The 19,480-nt window shown below is 36.5% G+C and overlaps 3 protein-coding genes across 3 annotated transcripts; 1 reads left to right on the plus strand and 2 right to left on the minus strand.

Annotated features, from left to right (window-relative positions):
* Window positions 1-458: 458 nt before the first annotated feature.
* Window positions 459-8,751, minus strand: LOC9329640 (probable LRR receptor-like serine/threonine-protein kinase At1g29720). Its single transcript, XM_021011873.1, has 27 exons — window positions 8,381-8,751; window positions 8,114-8,291; window positions 7,954-8,025; window positions 7,801-7,872; window positions 7,650-7,721; window positions 7,473-7,544; window positions 7,289-7,360; window positions 7,133-7,204; window positions 6,970-7,041; window positions 6,799-6,867; window positions 6,632-6,703; window positions 6,497-6,559; window positions 6,347-6,415; window positions 6,212-6,262; window positions 6,093-6,134; window positions 5,971-6,014; window positions 5,496-5,884; window positions 5,209-5,404; window positions 5,104-5,124; window positions 4,843-5,001; window positions 4,680-4,771; window positions 4,381-4,591; window positions 4,019-4,250; window positions 3,780-3,933; window positions 3,087-3,691; window positions 863-1,042; window positions 459-761 (listed from the first exon to the last, which is right to left on the minus strand). Exons 1-25 carry the CDS (start codon window positions 8,505-8,507, stop codon window positions 3,332-3,334), a joined length of 3,033 nt encoding a protein of 1,010 aa, XP_020867532.1. The 5' UTR covers window positions 8,508-8,751; the 3' UTR covers window positions 459-761; window positions 863-1,042; window positions 3,087-3,331.
* Window positions 8,752-9,246: 495 nt separating this feature from the next.
* On the minus strand, window positions 9,247-16,280 carry LOC9329641 (probable LRR receptor-like serine/threonine-protein kinase RFK1). Its single transcript, XM_021011872.1, has 24 exons — window positions 15,815-16,280; window positions 14,975-15,149; window positions 14,712-14,780; window positions 14,530-14,598; window positions 14,386-14,457; window positions 14,015-14,086; window positions 13,849-13,920; window positions 13,689-13,760; window positions 13,541-13,612; window positions 13,359-13,430; window positions 13,203-13,274; window positions 12,972-13,040; window positions 12,817-12,882; window positions 12,635-12,697; window positions 12,499-12,543; window positions 12,283-12,326; window positions 11,657-12,045; window positions 11,382-11,577; window positions 11,112-11,258; window positions 10,796-10,914; window positions 10,496-10,706; window positions 10,168-10,405; window positions 9,926-10,076; window positions 9,247-9,831 (listed from the first exon to the last, which is right to left on the minus strand). Exons 1-24 carry the CDS (start codon window positions 15,954-15,956, stop codon window positions 9,457-9,459), a joined length of 3,072 nt encoding a protein of 1,023 aa, XP_020867531.1. The 5' UTR covers window positions 15,957-16,280; the 3' UTR covers window positions 9,247-9,456.
* Window positions 16,281-17,432: 1,152 nt separating this feature from the next.
* On the plus strand, window positions 17,433-19,407 carry LOC9329642 (seipin-2). The gene is made up of 2 exons (XM_002890782.2): window positions 17,433-18,652; window positions 18,805-19,407. The coding sequence occupies exons 1-2, from the start codon at window positions 17,540-17,542 to the stop codon at window positions 19,273-19,275; spliced, it is 1,584 nt and encodes a 527-aa protein (XP_002890828.1). The 5' UTR covers window positions 17,433-17,539; the 3' UTR covers window positions 19,276-19,407.
* Window positions 19,408-19,480: the final 73 nt, after the last annotated feature.

Below are 19,480 nucleotides of genomic sequence, written 5' to 3' on the forward strand. Positions count from 1 at the left end.
AGTTTTGCAAATCTTAAAGAATTAAATCCAATATGACATTCTTTTGTAAATACTTGTGACCAGGATTTATTTTAAAAAGTTACCTTTAAAAATGTATATATAGATATAAAATAATCAAATTTAAACTTTTATTATTATTATTATCAAATATAATATTTCAAAATTCATTAATATTTAATTAATGCTTTGATTTGTCATTAAAATGCACTTTAAATTTGAAAAGGGATGTATAAAAGGCAGGGCATGATGTCATGTCGCCTTGAGAAAACCCTAATCGATTAAAAGCATCAGCCGCTTGCCTTCACCGAGCAAACAAAGTTAAGAAATATCGCGAGGAGAATGGATCGTGAGTTTGAAATTATCGCGATGAGAAAGATAAGGGAGGCGTATAAGAAGATTAAGAAGAAGGAGTATATATAAGAAGAAGAAGAAGAAGAAGGATCGTCTACAGAGAGAGGAAGAGTATAAGAAGAAGAAGGAGGAGGAGGATCGTCTTCAGAGAGAGGAAGAGTATAAGAAGAAGGAGGAGGAGGATCGTCTACAGGAGACGAGTTTGTGCAAACGAGAGCAACTTTGATCATCCTTACTGCTTCATCACTGTTGAAATCACCTTCAAGGATTGGATCTACGATCTCCATTATGTCTCCTCTCTGTAAATCACAATCACAAACACAGCAAACCCTCCTCACATTGATTCAAGATACTGCAACTTGTTCAGATTCGGTGGAAGTCGACCTGGAAGACTGAATGTCTTGAGGACACTGGACATGAGGAAACAATATAGTAATTAGATTGGAAACAATATAGTAATTAGATTGGAAACACTACAAACACTGGACATTGGAAACGTCTAGTTTCTTACAAGCGTGTGATATGACAAGTGGTGTTGTTTTCAAAATGACAGTCACATCTGATTGTGCTGTTCTGTCCTTCATTCGGAGCACCTTGAGATATCACCAGAGTCTTTGTGAGACATGGATCTTCACTTAGGTTCAGGTACTTCACACCGAGAGTGTCGCTGCAATACCCTTGAGCGCTTCCACTAGCAAAGACAGCAAACCAGAAACACAATCAAGTTTAGTTCCAATTCACAGAGTGTTTTGGACAACACATGTAGAATGTAATGGTTTAAACCAACTAAACCTTCATCTGGGTGCAGAAAAGGAGAAGAAAATACAGTACAAACCAAGAAGATCATAAGTGTAAGAACAAATAGAGGAGAGATAAATCGACGGCTTATCGACATGATCATGATGCTGTAAGCTGGAGACATGGAAGATTATGTTCAAGTGATCTATATATGACTTGAAACACTACACATATATAACTGAAGCCCTTCGTAAATACCAATATAATATAGAAGATTCTGAAAAATGTGAATTGTCTTGTGAAATGCAGTTGACTAAGCTGATGTTAAGAGTAACCACATGGGTTAGTCGTTGCTTTTAAAGTTGGAGGGAGGAGTCACTTTTTTTAATTCAGTCTCTCTATCTGGATTTATATACAATATGAGCATAAATCTTAATAAGACGATTCTTGTCACCCTTTTCGCTTGCAGAACTACTAGTAGAACACCTAAAACTACTGAGATTTTATAATTCTGAAATAATGACTGACACCACTTTTAACAAAATACAGCCTAAACAATTCCACTTTCAGATCTTAAGTCAGAATTTAAAGATCGTGGTCAGTTTTGTTAATAAATACCCATATAAAATTGGAGGGGTTGACCCGTTAGTATGCATAACTTTGGTTGAGTATTACATGTACTAATGACTTCAGCAAGTTGCATATTTTTTTAAGTCTTAGTCAGTCTTCTTGAGAATTGACTTCTACTTTTCCTTGGATCTAAAAACTAGTGGGCATAAAAATTGGTTTACTCCATTTTAGATTTCCTCTGTTTAAGGCCAACGATGTCAGAAACTCTGCAAAAGCGAGAGAGAGATCCAAATAACCAAATAAATCTCAGAAAATCTCATAAGCAAGGATTCCCTATCCCTAGCTCCTCATCAAGAACTGAGACATCATTGTTGGACTAGACCACCATGAAATTTACAGTGACATCTTATTTGTCTGGTTATGACCTATATACAAGTTCACATCCAAAATCTCTGCTCATGTACACTGAAAAATCCTCTTTCCCACTGAAATAAAACGTTTACAGGACAAGAAATCAATCTGTTCTATATTTCGTAAGTCTTATTCTCTAAAGATTTCATGATTATCATTCATTAACCACATTTTGCAATGATTCTGCTAGAATCATCATCATCATCGCAATCTAGGAGCATTTGGTTAGTTAGTAAAAAGTTGCAGGACAGAAAAGAGGATGTAAACTGTAATCTGACACTAAAGATGATACCTTAGTAGTTGTATAACATGACATTGATACCTCAGTTGCAATTGATGTTAACCAAAAAGCATTTAATTAGCATTTTGTGAACAAGTCCTAAGCCCAAACCTAAATGTTGATAGAAACTTATCACTGCAAAGAGTCGACTCTACTTCACCTTTCGCGTGTTTCAATCGAGGATATTTCGCAAAATTCATTAAAAAAAACAATTATCTAAGCAGAATCCCATTTTGGAAAGGGTAACACTCATTGGGAAGATGAAGAGTAGTGTTGTGGAGTCTTTATGAGATCTATGAATGTGGGTAAAGAAGATTTCAAGAAATGCACAACAAAGTCTAACTAGACGGTTTCACCAAGTCTAATCGTGCCAGGACATGTTTCATAACTGTGATCAAGATTCCTAAACGGTTCGTGATAGACTAGCACAAATGACCCAATCGATAAGAGTGATGTGACCACCAGCATCCCACAGAATATTGACATTCTACAGCTCTGGTCTAATTATGTAGCTCCACTCTCAGTGTACCGGCAATTCTGGTCCTAGTAATGTCTGTATGTGTTAACTGTACATAGATTATGCAAATGTAGCTTACAAAGCTACAATCTCTACCAAACAAGAAGAAAAGCTATATGATCCTTATGCATCTCAATCATCAGAAAGCTTAATATCTGCAATTTGACTAATTTATCTTAGTCCGTTGATGATATTTAGAAGAAACAAAGAATCACTAACCTCAATGTCATCACTTTGGGGAAGAAGTGCTGCAATGTAGGCGCCATTGTCGACGTAGCTGGCTTACGAGTAAACCCACGGCGCGAACGAAAGAACCCTAATTTCATATCCCAATTTAACGACTTTTTGGTCACTGACTCAAAAGCGTCACTTTTTTCTTATAAACTAAAGTTTCAGTCTTTGGCAATGAAATTTGTGAAAAATGGTAACAGAGAGTCTTATGTATAGGACGCTAACAATGGAATCTAGGGTCTAGAGAAAACAATGGACTCGGGACTAAGAGGGTACAAATCGTAAGCAGATTCACAAGACGAAGTAATCGACACGAGGTAATTGGAAGGTAAAGACGATGTTCCCATCTCCGACGATCGCTTAAACCTCAATTCATCGCCGTACACTCCAGGGTCAGAGATGGTCTGTTCTATCTCAGTCTCTCCTTCAAGCATTTTCATAACTTCTGACATGGTTGGTCTTAATGTTGGAGACTTGCTGGAGCATAAAAGTGAAACCTTTATCATTCTCTCTGCTTCCATCACATTGAACACTCCTTCAAGCTTCGGATCAAGAATCTCTGCAAAAGCCCCTTTCTTTTGTAGTACAAATGCCTGGAATTTGAAAATCAAAAACCTTTATTAGTACCCAATTGAGAGAAAGCTGAGTTTTTGTTGGAGAGTGGGATTGGTTTAGTGGTACCCAATCGAGAAGGCCAACGCAACATTCGCTATCTGGCGTGTAATTTGCGTTGCTCTTTCCGCTAACGATCTCCATTGCTACTACACCGAAGCTGTAAACATCTGCCTTTTCTGTTAGGTGACCCCTCATTGCATATTCAGGAGCCATATATCCTCTGCAACCATAACAGCATTAACTGTCACTGAAACATTATCATCATAAGTAAGGATTATGTGTATATGACTGACTATAAGACTGACATTGTTCCTGCAACTCTGGTGGTAATGTGACTCCGATCGTCTTCATGGAGCCTGGCCAACCCGAAATCTGAGATCTTTGAGTTCAAGTCCTTGTCTAGAAGTATATTTGTCCCTTTGATGTCTCTATGGATGATCTTAACCGCTGAATCTTCATGAAGGAAAGCAAGCCCTCTTGCTATTCCCAAGCATATTTTGTGTCTTGTTCTCCAGTCTAGTTTCAGACCACTTCTTCCTGCACCCACCAGTTACAAGTTACAAGCAAACAACCATCTTAAAGACAGAGGAGAATGCAGTTAAAAGGATTTGGTTTCTATAAGATCAATATGATCATCTACAGAGGTGAAGAAGAAGCAGAATTTTACCGAATAATGCATCGGCAAGACAATTGTTCTCCAAGTACTCATAGACAAGAAGCAGCTGGTTTTTTTCAACACAGCATCCATAAAGTTTTACAAGGTTCGGGTGCTGCAGGCAAGCGATCATACCTATCTCGTTTACGAACTCTTTGTTACCTTGATGGGATTTGGAAGATAACTTCTTTACCGCAATCAATGTTCCATCTGGTAATCTCCCCTGCATTGTCAATTTTTTGGCTTTAAAATCATCAGAGTTTTTAGGATACTAACATTAATTTTTCTAGAGCTTGAAGAATCTTTTGTACCTTATAAACAGATCCGAAGCCGCCTTCTCCAATCTTATTTGACGGATTAAAATCATCAGTCGCAACTTTTAGTTGCCTCAAACTGAAGGAACCTGTTGTCAGATCAATCCTTTGAGCTCTTCATTTACCAAAAACACCGACAAGAAAGTTTAACCGATGGTACCTCTTTTTCCTGCATCTGCATTTCTAACACATATTTTCCAATAGAGGGCGCCCAAAATCAAGAAAGCAAGAGAGAGTATTAAGGCTGCTATGCCGAGAATGAGAGGATATTTTCTTGGTTTGTTTTGTTGTTTTGTGACTGGATGAATTGGCACCGGAACTGAAGATTGACAGAAGCAGAAAGAGAAAAAGATTGATTCATATTCAGACATAAAAGGTAGACGAAAAGAGGATTCAAGGACTTGACAGTTCTTCCTCTTACCGCCACATTCAGATTCCGAACCTGATAAAACAAGAACAACAAAAGGATTAGGATGAAAGTTTCTGAGAGAAAATTAACGTTTTCTTCTATAGAAATTTTACTTACTGGGACAGACTGAGATTGCAGAGATAAGAGAGCCATAGTTCCCTCTTTTAGGAATGATTGTTGTGCCTTTCCCTGCCCAGTACAACCGTATCTCTAAAGTGTTGTCAGTCACGGTCGTGTTCACTTCTTTAATAACTTCCTTGTGAGTTCCATTAGCCTCATCCCTGATGCTGAAATCCTCCCAAATCAACTTTCCCTGAACAGATAACAAAGTTCAAACTTCAAGAATCGCCTAAAAACTGTGAAAAAGGGTTCTTAAGGAATCCGCAGCAAAAGGCTATATGTACCTGAACGTAAATATTAAAAAACCGTTTTGCTAGTCTAGCAAATGGTTCCTCATCTGAGAACTGAATCTCTGCAAAATGGAGTTTCACATTGTAGCTTCCATTTTTAAAACAGAATGCGAAGTAAGCCAAATTCAGAGGAGAACGCCGAGCATTCTGGTAAAGGTCAGGATATTTTGCAGAGACTGCAGATTCTGATGAAACTGTGTATGTATCTTCTGTTATTGCATCATCCATAAAGTCACCAGTATTGCTGAATCCCCAACTTTTCCCATAATAGTTCGTAGCTGAACCGATAAGTCCATAGTTATCACCCTCATATAGAAACCTTCCTCTAGAGTTTTCGATGGTTACATCAGGTCCCCCGCAGTTTATATGCAACGACCTACTATCTGCAGAAAATGAATTTCTCTCAATATCATATTAAAATCTTGAAAATAGAGATTTGGCAAAACAATAGACAACTAAAAAAACTTACAATTTTGACATTTGTCTATGGCGGAACACGGAAGAAGTCTGGTTCTGTATCAAGAAACAATGAGTTAATAACAGTATCCAGATTGATCTGTGATTGATAAGATTGGTCAAAAAAATTCCTACAGACTATTTGTTGAACGCGAGCTCGCATATGTGTTTACATTCCTGCATCAAAACATACATTTTATAAGCTTTCAGAAAGTTATAAAATAAGTAGTTAAGAAAACAATAGAAGAACATACTTCCTCTCTTTGCAGCTTGGAGACCATGTAAAGTTATTATAAGAAAGATCACTGTAGATATGTTTATCCATCAAGATATTAAATTTAAATATTTTTGACATAGATGAGTATTAGAGAAGTTATTATTGGCTATACATATTGGTGCTTGCTGTAAGGAAAGGTCCTGATTCAACTTTTCCTGACAACATATTTCCAGCCAAATATCTGAAAAATATGTAACTGAGGAGATAAGTTCAATACTTCATACTATAAAATGCTCTGATCTTTCAACAATATGGGACATACGTATATTTTGGCGCACTTGCATCTGCTGGTATCTCTCCAGTCAGTCTATTAAAAGAAAGATCGCTGCCCGGAAAATAAAAAGCATCATAGTCAAATTATTAGATGGTGCTTTGCATTATGAAGAGTGAAACTTACAGCGTCATGAGATTGGGAAGATCCCAGAGACTGGTTGGGATTGGTCCTCTTAAGTTCATGTTTCTTAGAACCCTGAAAAGTTAACAGAATCAATCTTGAGTCTTAAACACGTATAAAAAGAGTATCTTGTCTCTGGTCATAAATATATGTATAGACACACTGCATACAAAAATTTCAGGCTCTTGCTAGTTATAAGAGGAACTAGTCCCAATGCTGCAGTTGTGTCGCTGATCCTCCTGCATTGAAATAAATGGCTACAGTTTTAGATTCAAGAAGAGCAACATGCTTCTGTAATTTAAGATCTTCTTCCTTGGATGTATTAAGAGATGAATACTTACAGGTCAATTAAATTCTCTAGACGAAATATGGACTCTGGAATAGGTTCGGTTAGGCCACTCGCGTAAAGCTCTCTGATCAAAGATAGGTACAAGTCAGAAAACATTGAAATGCATTGTAATGCTTCAAATTATTAAAACTATAATGCACAATTTATTAGCTTACAATCTTTGAAGTTTTGATAAGTTCCCGATAAACTCAGGGATGGATCCATTAAGGCGATTGTCGCTGAATCGTCTGCAAACAACAGAATGAAGTGTTATACATAATAACACATTCAAAAACGGGCCAATCTTGTAAAGAAAAGAAAGCTTATCATACAGATTAGTCAGATTTTTTAGTCTTGCTAATGTCTTGGGTACACCTCCAACTAGTTCGTTGGAAGAAAGTGCTCTGAGAGAATCAGCAAAAGAAAAACAGGATTAAAATATCATGTTCAAGAGAATCACCTAATTTAGAAACTTGAAAATTTGATTTAAAGCCTGATTAACAGATTTTTTCTTACAATCCTTCTAGATTAACCAAGTTCCCTAGTTCCTTTGGGATTGTTCCAGAGAATTGATTGGCTTCAAGAACTCTGAAATATCATTCAAACAAACAAAACAACTTAGCTTCGAATTTCAAGAGTATGAAACTTTATATGTAATCACATCAGATGAACAAAGAAACAGTAGAAACATACAATTGAGTGAGGTTAATAAACTTCCCTAATCCCTTTGGAATGTCTCCTGATAAGCGATTCGCGCAAACAGAGCTGCAGGAAACATTTCAAATAAACTCAGAAGCATTTTTTACTTCCTTAACAAAGAAGAAACTTGAGAACAAATACTTACATAGATTTTAGGTAAGGCAGTGAGGCCCATTCCATAGGAATTGAGCCATAAAGATAATTACGGCACAAGTCACTGCACAGACAAGCAAAAAAGTTCCAGTTTGTAATGTTTCCTAATAACAACATTAAAAAAAGAGGAAGCTGAAGTCCTCACATAAATTCAAGATACCGAAGCTTCGAAAATTCTGTTGGAAGTCTACCGGGAAGACTGAATGTCTTAAGGACACTGCACATGAAGCAACATCACTTATATAGAGCCGAAAACCATAGATTTCCCCCGGAAATAATCATTTTAAAAACGGCTAGTTTCTTACAAGTGTGTAATATGACAAGTGTTGTTGTTATTGAATCGACAGTCACATTTGATTGTGCTGTTTTGTCCTTCCTTGAGAACATCTTGAGTTATAACCAGAGTCTTTGTGAGACACGGATCTTCACTTAGGTTCAAGTGTTTCACACCAAGTGTCAATGCAATATCTTTAAGCGCTTCCACTGCAAAAGATAAACAAAAATTTAAGCTCGAATTCATAAAGACAAACCATTTTGTTTGGGAAATATATGATGCATTAAAACCACTAAACCTTCATCTGGGTGCAGAGAAGGAGAAGCAGATACAGTACAGACCAAGTAGATAAGAGTAAGAACAGAGAGTACAGAGCTAAAAAGGCGGCTTTGCGACATGATCATGAGCTTGTAAGCTACAGACATGGAAGAGTATGTGCAAGTGATATGTATGTATAATCATATATAGATATATATAGAAAATTGTGAAAGATGTGAAAGATGTGAAGTGTCTTGAAATGCAGTTTGACTAAGCTGAAATCAAGAGTTTTACACATGGGGTCTGTTGCTTGTTAAACCCGGATAAATGTAGCACTTTTGTTAATTTACAATGCAGCCTCTCTGTTTTTCTTTGTTTACAGTATGAGGAGAACTTTCAAAATGAAGTTTATTCACCCTTTTAGCTTACATTCTACTTGTAGTACAACTACTTAGAAGTTAAACCTAGCGAGAATTCATGATTCTAAGTCATTATTGTCACCACTTTCAGAAAAACCTTCCATAAATAATTCTAATTTTAGATGTCGAGTCCCAATTCGAAGGATGTGGCTAGTTTTGTCAACAAATAAAAATTGGAGGTGTTGATCAGTTTTGTATTAATATTTTTGATTGGAATTTTACATGAAATTTCTTATGTTGAACACTTAAACTAGTTGGTTATTTTATTTATTTATTAATCAACCTTCTTGATAGTTGACTTATACTTCCCAATGGATCCAAGAACAAGTTGGGATTAAAATTAGTTTACTCCATTTTAATTTTATTGATTCTCTGGCAAAGTCGTTACTAGTTTTATGCAATAGGTACTATACGGATTTGAGTCAATTTGGTCCTTTTCTTGGTAAGTCAACTCATCCTTTGAAGCAGATTATTTAACACAATAGGAAACTCAGAACTCAAATGATATGTAATCAGTGTTCTTTCATAGGCTAGATTTGTGACACAAACAACATTGAATCCCCAACTAAAAGAACCTAAATACAGATATGGGGAATTACTGTAAATGACTAATCATGGAATAAACTCATAAACATTTTACAAAATTAATAGTCAGATAATTTTACACAAAAAGAGAGGGAAGGATTTGGATATCTCTTCAAGGCCTTGACTCTTCTTTCTTTCTTTCTTGAACTACTTGTCCTGCCCCAGACGAAGACGAAGAAGAAGACGGGTAACTTTTAACAGAACACTGCGTCTTACTATTGTTCTCCATGCCTCTCCTTAAATCTTTAAACGCCTTAAACCTTATATCCCCTGAGTTCCTGCTTACTCCTGGGGTTGATTCTGGCACTGGATATAGACCTTCGAGCATAGCAACGACCTCTGACATTATAGGACGATCTGTTGGAGAAGCGCTCGAGCACACGAGAGCCACTTTTATAACCGCCTCTGCTTCTTTTCTGTTCACTTCAGGCCTCAATCTCTCATCCACTACTTGCATCAAGTGCCCTGATTCTACGCACTCGTTAGCCTGCAGATACAGCAAAAGGGTTTATCAAGAAAACCGTTTTTTTGGTTTAAAAGTTCAAAAGCAAATTGAAACTTGGGATCAGGAATATATTTACAAATTCCAAGAGGCAAACGGAATCTCCTGCCCCCATGAAATTACTGTTGGTTATGCCAGCGACGATCTCTAGAACCAAAACACCGAAGCTGTAGACATCTGCTTTGAAAGTTAGGTAACCCCACAGTGCGTATTCTGGCGCCATATATCCTCTGCAGAGGTTCACATGATTCTTCTGGTTAACAGACAAACATAATAGTAAATAACACGATTAATGGAAAAAAAGGCAGGTTCGGGCCTCACATAGTCCCGGCGACTTTGGTGCTGATGTGTGTTTTCTCCTCTTCGTCAAGCCTAGCCAATCCGAAATCGGATATCTTGGGAGTTAAATCCTTGTCCAATAAAATATTTGTGGCCTTAATGTCTCTGTGTACAAACTTCAACGGTGATTCCTCATGGAGAAACGCGAGACCCTTTGCGATCCCGCAGCAAATCTTAAACCTAGTAGACCAGTCCATTGGAATCTGTTTATGCTTTGGACCTAAACATTGCAACAAAAACACATTTTATTTAGAGCCGAAGCATCAAAAAGCCTTGATTAGCAAAAGGTGGGAAATAAGGAAAAACTCACTGAATAACGCGCTAGATAAACTGTTATTTTCCATGTATTCGTACACCAGTAATAGCTGAGCCCGCTCAACGCAGAAGCCGTGAAGCTTGACAAGATTTGGATGTTGAAGACAAGAAATTGCGCCTATCTCGTTCAGAAATTCTCGGTTCCCTTGTCTCGATTTAGATGAGAGTTGCTTAACTGCTACAACTCTCCCATCTGCTAACACACCCTGCAATTGAGATTTTATATCAGCATGAACTAAACTACAACTTTTAACTTCTTTGTATATCAAGAATTATTTCCTCGCATAATCTTTACCTTAAACACAGGACCGAAACCACCTTCTCCAATCTTGTTAGTTGGATTGAAGTCATCCGTAGCAAATTTGATTTGCCTTAATGTAAAAGTTCCAGAAGGCAACTCTTCTTCATAGGGATCTGTGGTAAAACTCAGAATCAATAAACAAAAAATCACTTTCTTCCTTTTCTTACTTGCTTAAATTCACAATGTTTCCCTTTTTCAAATGAACATAACCAGGCTTCTTGGACTCCAACTTCATAAAAAGCACTCTGGTATATTTATTATCATATCCATATCAAAAGCAAAAGGAACGCGAAAAAAAAGCAGTGATCACCTTTTCGTCGTTGACCACATCTTGGGAGGCAGCCACACATCCACAGAATTCCCACTATAAAGATAATAAGGCATGGTGCTCCAACTCCAACTGCAATATATGCTCCAGGGCTCATTCCAGTTTTCGGACGTTCGCACGGCTTAGAATCTGTACATTGAAGGTATAAGTATTAAGAAAAATTACTGTGGTGAGAAAGAGTTCAAAATGCATACAAAATCAGATGCACAAATCCACGGATCCACCTGGCTTCTGCGAGAATAAGAAAGCTACCTGAAACTATGGAAATAGCCGATATGAGAGGACCATAAACCCCTCTAGTGGGAATCCTGGTAGTTCCTTTACCGGCCCAACTCAACCGGATGGTTAAAAAGTGGTTTGACACATAGGCAGTAAATGGTTTGATTATAGGTGTTTGAGCTCCCTTTGCTTCATCCATAATGTTGAAGTCCTTTGCCACTAATTTCTCCTGAAGAAAAGAGGCTTAAGAAAAATAAAACTAATTACATTCACAGCTGTTTTATTTCACCAGCGGGGCAAAGGCTAACCTGAATGTAAATGTCAAACAGACGCCTTCCAAGCCGGCTATAGTTTTCATCATTGGTGAACCGCATCTCAGCAAAGTCCAGATTTATAGTGTAGTTTCCATTTTCCAAGCAGGCATGGAAGTAAGTTAGAGATACTGGAGCTATTCGTGCCGATTTGTAGAGATCAGACAGGTTAGATGCCGGGACAAACATGGTGAATCTAGTGTTTTGGAAATTGTTGTCATCCATGAAGTCCCCTGTACTGCTAAATCCCCAATTAGCGTCAGGCTTCAAAAAATACTTAGCAGCACCACCTTCAACATTTCCATCTCCTTCATATAATTCTTTTGTTTTTTTCTCCTTTACATATATATCGCTTCCACCGCAGTTCACATGCAAGCAGCTAGAATCTGCAAGATAAACCAAATTGCATAAATTGAGAGAGAATAACCAAGTGAACTTTACACATCAACATTTCTATATATGATGATAAAAAGACAGGAAATAACAATATTGACATGGGACTAAAGTAGAAGGCAATTTAGCAGGTGGTTTCAAATGTGAGACTCTTGTGAAACGACCTATCATTACTAGTTCTATGTGATTGCTAGCAAATAAATAACTGTTATGTAGATAAGTGTACTTACATCGAGGACATTTGAAATCTTTGATACACGGCAGAAATTTGCTCCTACAAAAACATCAATTGGGAATTGCATATCCGTATCAATTGTGGAATATTTTTTTTCTGAAAAGTACAAACATTTCAGCCGAATATCTTCGAAGTACACTTTCTAGCTTGTATACATAAGATACAAACATGGCCTCTAGATACTAAAGATAATCAAAAGAAAAGACCTTACGATTTTTTTGTCGAAGTGCTCTGAAACAAGTTTAGATTCAGATTCCTAAAACAAGAAAAGTCGGATAGATTATCAGCTAAAATGCCAATTATGTCGAACAAAAATGTAAAAGAAGAAAACACGACGATATCCTCACATATTTGGGCGACAAGCACGACTTTCAGGACTCTGCCACTTCAGATTGTTATATGAAAGATCTCTGCATCAACAAGTAAACTGACATCAAAATGGATTTGTACTGCAACAAAAAACTTGGATTCCTAGTCTTCTGAGAAAGCAATGTTGAAGGCAAATTGCAAACTCCAGAAATATACATACAGTGTGATTCCATCTCTTAGTAATTCATCTGGAGCATCTCCCTCGAGCATATTACCAGCCAAAATTCTGCAAAAAAAATAACAGTCAAATAATAAATTTAAGTCAAAGTAAGATAGAACTTTGAACATACATGACAGTAGAATCTTTTCACTTACATAAACCGTAAATTTTCTGCTTGTGCAAATGACGGAATTCCCCCAACCAACTTGTTAAAACTCAAATCCCTATTCACCAACACAATAAAAAATTAATCAGTCATGTCGTTGTTTCATGTAGAAACCTACTCTTCCTTTAATTTGCTTTAAGTTCAAAATTCTTCAGTGGTATATCAACTGATATAACGTAGTTCGCTGAGACTTGATGAAAATGTCGGAAGACGTGCTTACAGTGTCTCCAACTCCTTCAAATTTGAAAGATAAGTAGGAATTTGTCCAGAAATGTTACAGTTCTTCAATATACTACAAAGAAAAATAAACAAAAATTAGATATAATCAGAGATAGATGAAACAGCTTCACGAAGGCATATGACAGAACTAACTTACAGTTTAACTAAACCTGTCACGTTCTTCAACGAAGGGAATGGTTGGACTGGTCCACGTATATCACTGATCCTCCTGAAAACAATAGGCCATTATAATAAAAGCGTCATCTCCATTACAATAGATGAAAACAAATTAAGTTTATAGAGAAAATTATGAACGGCAAAAGAGTGGTGTCTACTCACAGATTAACAAGATTGCTCAGAACTGAGATGACCGATGGGATTGGACCAGTGAGACCAGATGCAATCATTTCACTACAAGGTATGAAAAGAATATCATCACTGAGTGCTAACCAAACAGAGAAGAGTTATATAATAAATAGATTTTTACAGTCTCTCGAGTTGCTTCCAATTTTGTAAGTAACTAGGTATCGTTCCACTGAGTTGAAGATCGTTAATCCTGCTGCATTGTTTAAAACCAAGAAGCAGGTGAACAACAGATTCCACCGTAATAAGTAGTTAAGTTAAAGGGAAAAATAACAAAAGCTTACAAATCTGTCATATTCTGTAGTCTAGCTAGTGAAGCTGGCAAAGTTCCCGTCAATTTGTTAGAGGAAAGCAACCTGTAAGAAGAAATGACCCACCAGAAAGATCTCATCCTTCAGAAACAAACCACGCGCTAAAACATCGTCACAATAAAAAAAACCAAGAACTTACAGTTTTTTCAAGTGGACTAAGTTCCCAAGCTCCTGAGGAATAGTTCCAGAAAACTCATTTGACTCGAGATCCCTATACAAGAGCAGCAAAAATATTACAACAGCAATCCCATAGAGAATGCTAAAGCTTTCCAAACGAGAAGTGCACCGAAGTATTCAAATTTCAGCTAAAGCATAGAACATGATAATTTTAACGGGTTCACCTTCAGGAAAGGCTAATAGTGGGACCTAGTAGTGCAAGTTTCAAGAGGTAAAAAGTTGTAATATTTCCACCGGCTAAACTCATGGATATTTAGTACATGAATTTTCCGTGTGAATAAACACCAAACAAATTTACAGAACAAAAAAGATTGACCGATGCTCGAAACTTACAAGTAAGTTAGTGTAGAAGAGTTTCCGAACTCTTTCGGAATTTCCCCTGACAACCGATTCACAAGAAGAGAGCTGCGGAGACATTCTGTTACTGTACAAGAGTATTCAGAAACTAAAATTAAACATATCAGGGAATAATCTTACATAAAAGTTAAATTTGAAGAAGCCCATTCACGAGGTAAGGTCCCATTGATGTAGTTGTAGGCCAAGTCTCTAAAATTTAGCAAGAAAGGGTGATCAAATTAGCATCTTTTATCTTCTTAAATCGGCAAAATTTGCCTAGCTAGTTTAAAGCAAGGTTGAGACACTTGTATGAGAGCACTTACATCTCCCGAAGGTAGGGAAGCTTGACTATTTGAGGAAGAGTTCCTGGAAGATTATGCTCCTTGAATGCACTAAACAACAAGTCAAGAGCAATAAGAAAATGATTAAAGAATTTCGAAGAACCTAGAAACAAGAATTTCTCAATTCTACATAGCAAATATCAATAATCAATGGTGCATTACCAAACACGAATATAACCATAATCCCTTTGAAATCTTATAACTGGAAAGACATTCAATAATGAAGGGTGCCAGAGAATTCTTACATTCTCACAATATGACAATCAGTGTCGTTAGTGGGACTGCATTCACATTCTATTTCTTGCTTAGCTGTTGGAGGAGGAGTTTCAGTTAACCCCACCATCTCAATCTTACAATTTTCAGCATCAAATTTCCAGAATTTCGATCCCAATGTGGTTGCGATTTGCTGCAGAGCATCGACTAAGGGACAGGCACAGAAGCAAACATCATCATATATCAGTACAAATGTACAATTACTTGAGCAAAAACAAGAATTACATACACTCTTGGCTTTAACAATCATGACACTTAAGCAAGATAAACAATTTATCTACAACTCTTCATCGCCACAACAAAAAAAATATGTACGATTGCTTCAACAATTTATATAGGATCTTTCAAGACACTGCCTTATAATTAACTCAAAATTGTCATCATCATCATCATCATCATCATCATCATCATCATGTGAAAAGAGGCCTAATCAAGAGTTTAATACAAAGATTCGACAAGTCATTTCTCAATGAAACTCAATGGTCAAGGGGATTAAAACCATAATCAATCAAAAATGATTTAATAAACCCTAATTGACCTAATCACACCCAATCAACGCCTGCAGATTTTGGACTCAAAAAATTCAATTAAAAAAAAATGAAAAACCCCAACGTCACCGGAATTTTTGCGGGTACCAATCATAAAATCCCATTTCCAACAGATAAAGAAAACCCAAAAAAAAAAAGGAAACTTTACGAATAAATCTGTAAACCCAGAATCCAAAAAGGTAAGAGAAACAATAAAGTTCAATTATTTATCCAAAAGAAAGAAAAAGAAAAAAAAAACAGAAAGGAAGTAACTTGAAACCAAACCTTCTTGCTGCGGTAATTTGATAGCATTAATACTGTAAAATTTGAAGCAGATGATGGCAAAAACAGAAATTGCAAAGATGTTAACATCTTTCTTCTTCTTCTTCTTCTTCTTCTCGGCCAACATTTGATACAGAGATATCATTGCAACAAAAATATCTCTGTAAATCAATGTCTCATCGAAAATGATAAATCTTGACGGAAGAAGATCTGAAAATATCTATCTGGGTTGGTTTGGCAAGTGTGATGATTTAGTGGATTCGTAGAATTATGACAGAGAATCTACCAACAGTGTGTTTTTTTTTTCCTCCCCTCATTTTTCTGGTTTTTTGTCTTTCTTTCTTTTTTTAACTTCTCTAGTCAATTTTCTTTCTTTCTTACAACGTATATTATTAGTCATATTTGAATTTACAGAGACGAATAAAAAAACAGAAAAGAATGGTACAATCCCACGATCAGAAAAATCACTAACCCTACAAAAGTTGAACAAATAATCCACTAGAGGTAAAAGGGACATAAATCAAAAATAGTATTTTGAAATTATTTAAATCTGTTTAAAGAAATTAACCTTTCTTTTCATTGTGTGAATGGAGTGTTATTATTGAAGACCAAAATAGCACAAAGAAAAAGAGTTTCCAAAATAGTAAAAAAAAAAAAAAAAAAAAACAATTTTATTTTTGTTTTGGAAGTAGACAAATTATTCATTACGACAGTTTTTTAAAGAAAAGTAGATTCTCTTAAATTAAAAGAAGACAAAATTAGTATGAAAAAAAGACAACTCTAAATGAAATTGACATTGGCAAAATTTTGGGGAAGCATAACCAAACCATACATATCCGCTCTTTGTTTTTGATTTATCCTCTTTGAACTTGTTGTCAACAAGTGTAAAAAGGATATATGGTTTAGTTAATTTTCATATTAATTTTTATAATTTAAATCATATGGTTATTTCAATTTTTTTTTTTTTGTCATCATGGTTATTCCAATTAATTTAATAAAATAAACTAAATATAATGAGGTAACACAAAACAATCTCTATCAACAATAATGTTGCGATAAATATTTAATTAAAAGAATAATAAGTAAAGTATATAAATATTGGTATGATTGAAGAGGAAAATAAGTAAAGAATAATAAGTATTGAAGTATTAATTAAAGTCATTTCTATTCTTTTTTATATAAAAGTATAAAGTCATTTGTTGAATCACATTTAATTATGAAGTAATACAAGTTTGTATGATTAAAATGGACAAAAGGAAAAAATCGTGATGGTGGAATAATCTTATAATTATCTTTTAACCTTTACATTACGATTTTACATTCTATCACATTTATAAACCTTTTAAATTATTTTATCACTAAAAGTAAATGAGATAAAATTCATTCAAACACCATCATATCTTTGTGGAAGACTATCTAACTATACCAACAAACAATCATTTTCTAATCTCGGCTCTCAGATACATTGAATCTGTATGTGATTAGAAGAAATTAAAACTTAAAAGTAACTTCCTGAGGTTTGGTTTTAAAAATTTAACTCCGGTTATCAATAATCCGGTTTGATGGTCCGCTCCGGTAGTATGACGTATAAATGAATTTAAAATCAAATAAAATCTCGGTCACGCCGTTTGTGAGCTAATCTAATCTATCACACACACGCTTATCGTCACCGAAGCTTTTGAAAATCCCCAAACTCACGCAATCTCTTCTTCTGGGTTATCATCATCAATGGAGTCCGACTCCGAGTCCGACTCTTCATCAAGCCCTAGCACCACCGAAGAATTCGATCGATTCCTCGACGCACCTGACGAATTTTACTACGATTGCTTGCCGATTCGTTCCAATTCCCACCGTCAACATTCGTCTCTCTTACGGCGGCGAAAGCCGGCACATCGCCGGGATTTGATTGAAACGGAGCCGTCTTCTTCTTCCGATGGATCTGAAGTCGGTGAGAAATCGAGCTATGTTGAAAAGAACGACGAGCTTAAGGGGGATTCTGAAACAAGCGACGTAATTGAATCAACCAAGGACCCTATTGATCTATCTTCAGAAAAAGAGAACGATTTGGATGTAATTGATTCTTCTGGAGAGGATAAAGGGAGAGATATGGATGTAATTGTTTCGGTTCAGGACCGGGTTGACCCGTTTCAGGAAGAATCCACGGTGACCACCGTGAGCAGCGATGAACGAGGAGACGACGCGGGATCCGTACCACAGCTTTGGGAACCACCTAATTCCACTGAGTGGTCTCTTTTTGGGTTTTTGGTTGGGCTAGTGATCAAAGCAATAGAATTTCAAGTCAGTTTGATGACAAGCTTACTCACATTTCCTCCATGGTTGCTCCGTTACTGTTTTCTCTTCTTTTTTGATCCCTTTAGCACAATTAGGTTTGGCAGACGCTTTCTAATGGCAAGACTTGCAGGGATAAGTGATATGATCTTTGGTACTATGAATCCTTTTAGGTTAAACGATACCAAACAAATGTTGAGTATTGTGTGCAAGTTTGGTTGGGGTATGTTTTGGGCTGTTTATGTAGGCATTGTGTTGTTTGGCTTGTTGGTTTCGTCCCTTATGATTGGTGGTTATGTGATTAACCGTATAGCGGATAAACCATTTGAGGTCAAGGAGACCTTGAATTTTGATTACACCAAGAATAGTCCAGAAGCATATGTGCCCTTAACCTCGTGTGCTGGTGTTGATTGTGAGGGAAGTTGCAAGGAAAGTATTGAAATGTCGAAGATCAGAGGCTTGCGAGCTATCCCTCGAGACCAGAAGTTAGATATCATTCTTTCAATGACATTACCTGAGTCTGCGTACAATAAAAATCTCGGCATGTTTCAGGTATTGGCATGAGTTATATATCTTACACTCTAAGCATCATTGCAGTTTGCTCTGGCTTGTAATAGTTTCCCATGTGTATTCGATTTTGTCCAATAAACATTTTACTTATGTTTTCTTATCCATTTTGATATGGGGTCATGTGTTTGTTGAAGGTTCGGGTGGACTTCTTATCTGTTGATGGTCAAACGATTGCTAGTATAAGGCGTCCGTGCATGTTGAGATTCAGAAGCGAGCCTATCCGTCTTGTTCAGACATTCTTCAAAGTGGTTCCGTTAGTGACAGGATATGTCTCTGAGATCCAAACCTTGAGCTTGAAGTTGAAAGGCTTTGTAGAAAAGGACATTCCCACTGCTTGCTTAAAGATAATTATTGAACAACGGGCAGAGTTTCGACCCGGAGCAGGAATTCCAGAGTTGTACGATGCATCCCTGTCGGTTGAATCCGGTCTACCCTTCTTCAGAAAAGTTATATGGAAATGGCGGAAAACTTTGTTCATCTGGATCAGCATGAGTTTGTTCATTACGGAATTGCTTTTCACGTTGGTTTGTTGCAGTCCTCTTATCATCCCAAGAAGACGACCTCGAGACAGATCGCCTTCAAACCCGACTGGAGGTAGATTATGAATCAACGATTACTGTACATCATGTTTGTAACACTCTGACAATGGTATTTTCACTTCCTTTTAACTTTAGTTCCAAGAGTTTCTTTGATTCAATTGTAAATTCATACTTACTAATAAAAGTTAAAATCGTATATATGGTTTGGATATAAAATGTCCTTTAAAACGAGTGTGATGAGTAATACAATGGCTACTTTCAGTCTCTCGCT

This window comes from Arabidopsis lyrata (assembly GCF_000004255.2).
Source record: "Arabidopsis lyrata subsp. lyrata unplaced genomic scaffold ARALYscaffold_1, whole genome shotgun sequence".
NCBI classification, from domain to species: Eukaryota; Viridiplantae; Streptophyta; class Magnoliopsida; order Brassicales; family Brassicaceae; genus Arabidopsis; species Arabidopsis lyrata.